Genomic DNA, 8990 nt, shown 5'->3' on the forward strand with positions numbered 1-8990 from the left:
GACTATTGTAATGGATAATTGCCCTTAATTGTAATTACCCTATTTCTCATCTAAATATGCTTGGTCTCCACTTGTAGTGGAGTACATTCCTGAGTCATTTACAAACTCTACCAGTGTCCATCACCCTATTTTAGGGAAAAAGGGCGAGTCACTGTTTAAAAACATCCTGTCAGCAATGACTTTCCACTTAGTTAGATTTTGAGGTATACCAGTTATCTGGCTTTTAACTCAATTTATGTGTGCCGCACTTACCGTGTACCTTATTAGTTTCATAAGCCCAACATCATGTGGAATTAAGTTGAATGTCATACCCAAGTCTAAAGGTATCACACCAGCACTAATACATCTATTTACCAAACCAGTAATCTCTTCAGAAAATACCTAATTAGTTTGACAAGATGTGTTTTCCTAAACCTATGTTGTTTAGCATCAATTATTTATTTTAATATTTTATTAATTGAATGAGATTTTCATTATTTTGACAGGATTTCTGTCAGGATAACAGGCTGTGATTGCTTAGCTCACTCTGCTTTTCTTCTTTAAAATGTCATCACTTTCCTACCACTTTCCACCCAACGGTATGTTCAGTGTGTAGAACAACACTTCGGGGCTTAGGAGAAAAAGCACACTTTTGTTGAGTTGTTTTGCACTGTGAAAATCATTTTCTCCATTCAGCTGATTTTGAGACAAGTGAAGAGCAGCCAGGAATGAGTCAAACCAGGAGGAAGTCATGCTTTGAGCAGCTGCAACCGCTCACGTGAGACTGGTGATAGGTGCTGAGGGAGAAAACACCATGGCCGGGCTAGCCAGCTCCTAGTAGCCCCACGGTGATGACGAAGGGACTGCCTGTGCCCAGAGATGTCCTCCACTCCCCAAATACACCGCTGCGAATGACAGCAGCACGTGGCTTGTTGTTTCTTTACATGAGAAGGGAAAGGATTCTGAAAAAAGGATTTGGATTCGGTTCTGAAAGCATTCACCTTTTGGGGCTTTATAATGGATTTGAAAGAGGTGGTACAAAGAAGGAGGTAACCATGAGAACGGAAGTGTTTTTCTGCATTTCATCAAAGCTTTTGCAAGACAATGAAACAATTGGACATTGCCATTGTCATAGGTAGTGTGGGACACCTTCTGCTCTTTGTTTACTGTAATAGTTTCAGTATTAGAGCAGGGTTTGGGACCCATGTCTTCTCTCTTCCACAGAGTGCCGAAGAAATGCATTGCTATTCCATGCAAAGTGGCACAGTTAAAAGAGGGTGCTGTGGGTGTCCTCACCCCAGGATCATTTCTGGTCATTAAGGGCACGACGCATGCAGGCTCAGCCCCTCGCTGGTGCAACCTGGTTTCTCTACAGTACGGGTGGTGAGCTGGAGGCTGGGATCCAGGCACCGGAGGACGGAGAGCCTCCCCAACACTGGGCTGCCCCAGGGAGCAGAGCCGTGAGCCCCAGCCCAGGGGATGGAGACATCAACACCTCCCTGACACCAGGAGCTCAGTGTGGGACTCACCAAGAGGCACCAATCTGAGGACATGGCACTTCCGAGGCACTTGGCTCTTTGGGAAGTTCCCCTCTCGTCTGACTTTCCCAGCTGCTGCTCATAGGCATGCAGGCGCACGGAGGCATCCATGCGTGCCAGGCTTGGGCTTCCCATCAGCACAAGGGGATTAAAAGCAGTTCTGCTCTTCCTCAGAGGGTAATTGTGAGGAGAAATGAGTTAAGGGTGGAGAAATACCATGGTAATGAAGGCTATGTGAATGCATACTGAGAAAGACAGAAAATAGCACGCAACCAGGAGCTTATTGGAAAAAGAGTGGACATTCCTAAGGAAAACAAGATTGCCTAGTACTGCAATAATAAGGGGTAGAAGTAGAAAATACTTTTTAAAGCTTTATAAACCCACCAGACACTAAGAAGCAGGCTTTCATAACTTCCAATGTGATTTCTCATGCTTCTTTCTGAGTGACTGCTCTGTGGGGAAGGGAACTGAGCCAGGTGGATTACGGGTCACCTCCACATCAGCAATTCTTATTTTCCTGTCATTAATAACTACATATAGGCTGTCAGAAATCATATTCACTACTCAGCCCCACATATAACTGTTGATTCTTCATGTAAAAATACTGTGATAAACCATCAAGGAGCATGTGGTGCACGGGCATGTGACAAGCCTTGCTTTATACCCCGTCTCTGCCATTTGTCAGTCTCATGTGTTGTGCCAAGGAGCAACCCCGTCTCACCATCTTGGTTTGCTTTACAAATCGTTTGGTTGATCCTGCCTTGGAGGAAGAACAAGGACAAGATAAGGATGGCCCTATTTGCCCCAATTTTTATGATCTCATCTAATTTTACGTGGCATCTGCTGATCATATGTTTCTTCTGATTTCACTGAAACCTTTTGTGTTTGTCAGGACAACACCAGGAGGATGGAGTTGGCCTTGAGACTGCCTGTTCCTTCATGCAAACACTTTGAAATGCCCTCTGTTCTGGAATCTTAGAAAATAACAATATTGAAAACTTTCAGAGAATATTAAAAACGTTTAAAACATTAGCTTTATCACAACACACTGAAAACTGACTTCTACAGCAGACTTAGTAACGAAGCAGAAATTCAGTTGCTGAGATAGTCTGGGAATGGACACATTGTCAAAAGAAAAGCCAGGAACCATTAGTTTTTCAAATCACTTTATTTTTCAGCTTTATTTTTCTCTCCCATAGGGGAAAAAAAAAAAACCTAAAAAAACAAACACACACCCCCCAGCCTCATGGTCAATATACGTCCAATAGATTGAAGGCAATATTTGCTAGATGAGTGTGGTCAGAGTGATAGCATGTATTGAATGCTGATGCGTGTGAGAAAGATAGGACCTCTTATGTGGCACCAAATGCTGAACTGCCTATAAATTATCAAGCTGTTGGCTTTATTATTTTGATTACTTCTTATCTTTTTCTAAGCCTTTTTCTAAGGTGCTTCTGCAGATATCTCTGGGTCAATGTTGCCAATTCTTCTATAGATCATGCAACTGGAAAAAAAAAATCTTTTCTCAGGAATTGTGTACTTCAGGATTTTACCTAAGGAGTGTTAAACCTAAGAGTATGTGTATGTCTTTTCTTAATCAAGCACAGGAGACACAGGAGATGTCAGCTCACCATGAATGATGCAGTTGTAATAACATATTTTAACTCGTGCACCTATGTGTGATGTCTATAATAGGAACTTCAGAATTTAGGATATATCAGATCAAATAATTAGGTTAAAAAAAAAGTCTTTTGTTATGTTTCATTCTCTCCCCTAAACTGAAAATGTAGATTTAGAGAATCCCGTTGACTGATTCATTATTAAACTTCATTTAGGTTGACCCAAATTCTCATGGAGTTTATGTGGTTGCATACACTGAGTTAAGGTTCTCTTGCCATTGTTGCTCACCATCCTTCAGGAAATGTGTCCCCTCAAAGCATGGGAAAAAGAATATGGCCTTGAAGGAAAAGATTTGAACTAAATTACTCTTGATGCAAAATATTGCTTGTTTTGAGTGGTACTTACATAGACAATTCTAGCCCTAAATTGAATAAGAAAAATGTAAGAATCATTGCTTATATTTTCACAGGTTAACATTTCTTAATGTCAACATTTCTTAACTGTTGGATATACAATTCAAAGACAATGTAACGGGAAAGAAGCTTGTCAACTATAGTTCTCTAAAAGCAGTTAATAAACGTAATGTAATTCCTGTTCTTTTAAAACAAATCCGCCTTCCTCGCTTCAAGGTTACAATGATAGCAGCTGCAATACTGATTGGTAGGCACTGCTACAGCTCCCCAGTAAACCCCCCCTCATGGGAAAGACTACCCTTATCAGCCTAACATCTCCCTCTGAAACTAAATCTGATGCAGCAGGAGATGGCAAACGCAGAGGGAGGAGAGGTTTCCCATGGGCAGTAAAGCTGAGCCTTTCTCCTTCGTGCTGAGCGTGTGGACAGCACTGACACAGAGGTCTTGGTCATCTGGGTCCATGATAAGAAATATCTAGTACCAAACTAGCTGATTGCTTGGGAAGAAGAATGGGTCTTAAATGTGAAATACTCTCTTTGGACGTATCTGAGGCCCTGGCATAGTGCTATTGCATGGGTGACTGAAGTGTACCTGATTATACGCTGCTTATTTGGGAGAACTCATGTATTTTTCCACGCTCGTTTTGCAGCTCCCAAGTCTACCTTTTGTCCCACTGAAGAGACCTGGTGGCCAGGCCTGGTTATTATCATTGCAGTATGCTGTGCCACACTAGTGTTCCTCTTCGTAGTTGTCATCATTTGCTACAAAGCCATAAAAAGGTAAGACTCCAGATTCTTTTACTGTGCTTAGGGCAATGCAACCCTACAAAGGATGACCCAAGACTTGCTTGACACCTTGTTTTGTTTAAAGGCATCTTAAAGGCAAAATGCATCCTGTAGCCAATGTGTGTTTTCATTGGAAAGTCACTGTACCATATCCTGCCTGTGTAAAGGGTAAAGTTTAATGCACAGTCATGGACATGAGGAGGAGAAAAACTAGAAATGGGACAGGGCCACGGTGTTCAGATTAATATGAACTCCCCAAAGTCAAATCGCTGCTGGTTGCTGGGGAATGTCGATAGCTTTGGCTTGGCAAAACAGGAAACAGGCAGGACCATCCTATCCACTTCTGGTAATATTCAAAATTTACATGTGCGTTGTGAGATTTTTGGTCCAGACCCATCACTAACTGTAGCATTCCAGATTGATGCAAGATCTTGTAACCCAAACTCTAGGGTAATTTGTGTAGTTTTTCATTTGGAGACTCTGCTTCTAATTTATTCTTGCTTCAAAATTATCACCTACAGAATCCATTTCAAAACCTACCTCTCTTAATTTAAAAGCCTACGTGAAGCATATGTACAACATGGTGTGCAGTAACCATTTCAGCTCCCCTACCACTGTCTTTGCAACATGCTTGCATAAGCCTCTAGTAGTGAGAAATTATTGACTTCAGTTACATGGGAAAATGGGAGTGGGAATTATTTCTTCACCTAAATAGTATTTCATATTTCAAGTGGACAAAGCCAAAATCCATAACTCTCATGAGATGATGCAGTGACACCTGAATCACAGTTTGGATTAAACTATGTTTGTATAGCTTTGGGATTTTTTTGGGAGGGTGGGGGAAGAAAAGAAAATACCTTTAATGAAAAATTTTATCTGCATGCAAAGCAACTGCCAGATTTTTGATGAGCCTCAACAGGGGTATCACAATGGTGGAGCATGGCGCATGCTTTGTGGTTGCCTGAAAAATTTATGCAGACTTTGAAGGGTAGTACATCCACGAGCATCAAAAAGGGAGAATTCAAACAAGCAGACAGAAGTCTGTATCTAATTTCCTATTAAATTTACATAAGTATCTTTGCTATTCTAGTTTAACTAAAATGAACGCTTATTAGTTTTCAGGAGTTGGAAGGCTTTCACTCTATCTACAGAACTTCTTAAAAATTGTCTATGTGGACTGAAATTGAAATCTAATTGGATTGGTAACACAGTGCAAAATTTCTTACTTGTGGTTGCTAATCTACCATTGGCTGTTCATAGGGGATTGGTCCAATTCCATGTGGAAAGTTGTATTTGTTTCAAAAACAGCTATTGTGTTTGGCTAGAGCCCAGTTGTGAACCGTTTCTGCCAAGGCTGCAAAATGTACCCATGGGAGCAGTAACTCTCCAGGGCAACTTGTGCCTAGCAAGGAATTGATCTTCAAATCTGCTCTGATGCTGGTAGATAGCAGGTACAGAAGAGAAATTTAAACAGACAAATTTAGAGCTACCTTGAAAAGGCTGTGGGAATTCACATAACAAAGTCTTATTCTTCATGTCAGTGAAGAATAATACAGATAATTAATGAAGACACCCATTATTTGTCAACAGTGTGAATATCAAGTCATCTGCTTGGACAAGCATTAGGCTCAGAGAAAAGTGAAAATTCCTCTTAAATCTTCTTATTGTTGACATTCACACTGCTGACAAATGCTAAGCTGAAAACTGCGCAGTTGTGGGATGGACAGCTATAAAAGAAAATCTTATTAATTATATTTTCACGGAGTAACTAGAGCATTTCTTTTCATCAATGAGTCCTTCCTAAAACAGCTCTGTTAAAAGCATGCCCTAAAGTGCCTGGCAGCATCCTCAGTAGTTCAGGTTCCTTGATCCACTGTAAAAGACATCTATTGATAAACCCTGGGAAATAAGATAAGACGCTTCACAAGGGAAGCATCTCTGCTTTTGACACAGGGCATTATCCTGTATTGCTCAGCTGAATTGGCTTTAGTGTAAGAAATCCTTCACATTATTTTTTGCTGGGAAGTAGAGGTGGCTAGAGAAAGAGTGAGGGGATTAATCCGTCTGATGCTGAAGCCAGTGTGTTCCCAGCCTCTGGCTCCATAACCACGCTCTGCACGTCCTTTCTCACACCTCCATCCCACCAGCTCTCTCTGCAGACCTCCTTCTGGGCCCTCCTTCCTGCACATCTCCTGGAATTGGGACCTCTGTCATTGCAACTCTGACAAACCTGTGTCCCACCTCCAAGGCAGCATGTTGTCACAATGTACCCACCCTCTTCAGATGTAAATGCCACCCACGCATCCTCCAGCTGCATCCAGGTTGGGCTGTAACCCCGGTATGGCACAGCCCTCTTTGTCCAAGGAAAGGCACACGCTGATGGCCTTGATGTAGAGATCAGAACCCAGCCTGAAGACCCCACCTTGGCCTGCCCTGACTCTTTCTTAGGTCTGGGTGAGGATAGCCTTGTGTCCCACCACTGAGCAGCACCCTTTCCTTCTTACACCATGTCAGGCATGCCTGCGGGTTTCAGCGGTGTCCCCGTCTCGCTTCCCCGCCGTCATGTGGCAGGTCACTGCGGCGGGGACCGGGAGAGTGGCACAGAACGCTGAGGACAGGACTGGTTACAGTGCCCGTCAAAACCCGACCCTCAGAGCCCTCTCCTGCCCAGCTTCCTCTCTCTGAAACAGACATCAGAGCGTTTGCCTACATCACAGGGGTGTCACTGAGATTCATCACCTACTTTCTGATGAGCAGCGTAAATGTGAAAGTGGCAAGAATTGTTATCCAAACATACGCTCCCTAAAACCTTGCGTGAGACTGTCACCCTCCAGCATTTTTAGGCAGGAAGTTTTTACCGCTTCCTGGGGGAGCAGGGAAAGCAGATCCAAGCCTTCGCATTTGGCAACCCTCATTCTGGTGAGTCTGGGGTGCGACAGAAACTTGAAGTGCAAATAAGCATGAAAACTGGCTTAGCAGCAGCAGATCACTTTTTTTTTTTTTTTTTTGGTGCAACAGGAAAAACATTTAAAATTCTCACCAGCCCATCAGCTAACAAAGAGGTAAACGAAAGTAAAAATACCAAGTACCTAGTGAATATGAATTCAGGTCAGATGTTAGTACCAGTTCTACCTAAGGATAGATGTATGCTATCTATCTAGATAGCATCTCTCTAGATCCTAGGTGTCCTATCTGTAGTAGATCCTATGTATCTACTATAGTAGACATATATAGTATATATCTCCCAGTGACAAATCGTAAGTATTACAGGGAAGTATTGCAAAAGCCTACCTGGAATATCTCGATTTTTCTTCTTGTTAGTCTTCCAAATGAAGTGGGGTTTACAACCTGACCATCAATGCTATTTATATCCTATTTAACCTAAAGCATACAGCTCAGCTTAATTACCAGTGTAAGCACTGAAGAGATGCTGAAGAGTGAAATAACAGCAATCATCTGGTTATAGGGTGTAGCAAGAGTTAAATGTTTTAGTAGGAAAGTGCAGGCAGAGATTTATTTGCACAGAGCTTGGATCTGTTGTATTAATCCCTCACTTTCATAAGAATTAAATTTGAAGTAGAAAGAAAAAGAAAAATCCTATTGTGCTTAAGTTAAAATCTCATTTACTGGTTTCAAAGGACCAGACCCAATCAAACTCTCTCATGTCTGCTTTTCTGTAGCAGGAAGAGAGGCAGTGACTGTCCTCGAGGTATCATAGCTCAACTGTGTTTTTATTCAATCTATATAAAAACCATTTCTTCTGGGGTGGCTTCTTCTCCCTTGTAAAAGTGAAAATTTTAGCACATCACCCATTTTAGGCGCTAAGGCTTTTTGTGATAAAGTACAGCCTAGTGAATTGGTGCTTCTTCGTATAAAATAACTACCAGAATCAAGCCAGCACCCTGCCACCTCCATCCCTGCATCTCCTCTGGAAATTCTCAGGTTCTCCCGGTATGAAATGGTCATAGGAAATGCTGAAATCCGTTCCAGTGGATGGATTTGACCTCTCTGGCCCATGAGGGTACTAATACCAAAATGTGTCAATCAGTCAGCTTTAATCCTCAGAGAACTGGTATCTTGGGACGATACATATGGGGCGATTCTTCGAAGGCTCTTGAAGCAGCCTGTAAACTTCCCATGCGAGATGCTGGCGTCTACAGCGTCGGGCGCTGCGTGACCGGCGCACCGGGTACAGATGCACGGATCAAGCACCGGAGGAGATTGCGAGTGATACTGTGTTGTGCTGCGGCATGGTTACACACGTGGTGATAGCACCTTCAGTGGGGAACAGCTGTTTCCTCTGGCCTCGGTGACAGAGGGATATTTCCTCTTTTAAAAAACTTGAATTTTCTGGTAAGAAACTTTTCCATGGCACATTAGAAAAATTGTAAGGCTTGGCACTTAGCACCAGCAGCAATCACAGTCTCTAACATTTGTGGATTTCTGGGACAGGCTTAATCACTCACTGGCCCACTGTAAGCAGCGGGACTTTTCTGCTCATTTGGTGGATAAAGAAAGCGATCTGACAACCAGCCATTTCTGTAACATATGGCAGCAGCAGATGAGTAGTAACTCATTCAAAATCTGGAATACCACCAGGTATTTCTCTACCATGCCTCTGTAAAAAACATTCTTTCTCTTCCCCTGGAAGAGCG

General features: G+C 42.5%; 1 protein-coding gene across 1 annotated transcript in view; it reads left to right on the forward strand.

Moving 5' to 3' along the window:
* PRIMA1 (proline rich membrane anchor 1) overlaps positions 1-4329 on the forward strand; it is a gene marked incomplete at its 3' end in the record, with an annotated part of 30730 nt that extends 26401 nt beyond the window's left edge. Inside the window, exon 3 of the mRNA XM_010283327.1 lies at positions 4200-4329. Coding sequence (XP_010281629.1) covers positions 4200-4329 — 130 coding nt within the window. The remainder of the gene's footprint in view (positions 1-4199) is intronic.
* Positions 4330-8990: the final 4661 nt, after the last annotated feature.

Source organism: Phaethon lepturus, unplaced genomic scaffold (genome assembly GCF_000687285.1).
Source record: "Phaethon lepturus isolate BGI_N335 unplaced genomic scaffold, ASM68728v1 scaffold6470, whole genome shotgun sequence".
NCBI lineage: Eukaryota > Metazoa > Chordata > Aves > Phaethontiformes > Phaethontidae > Phaethon > Phaethon lepturus.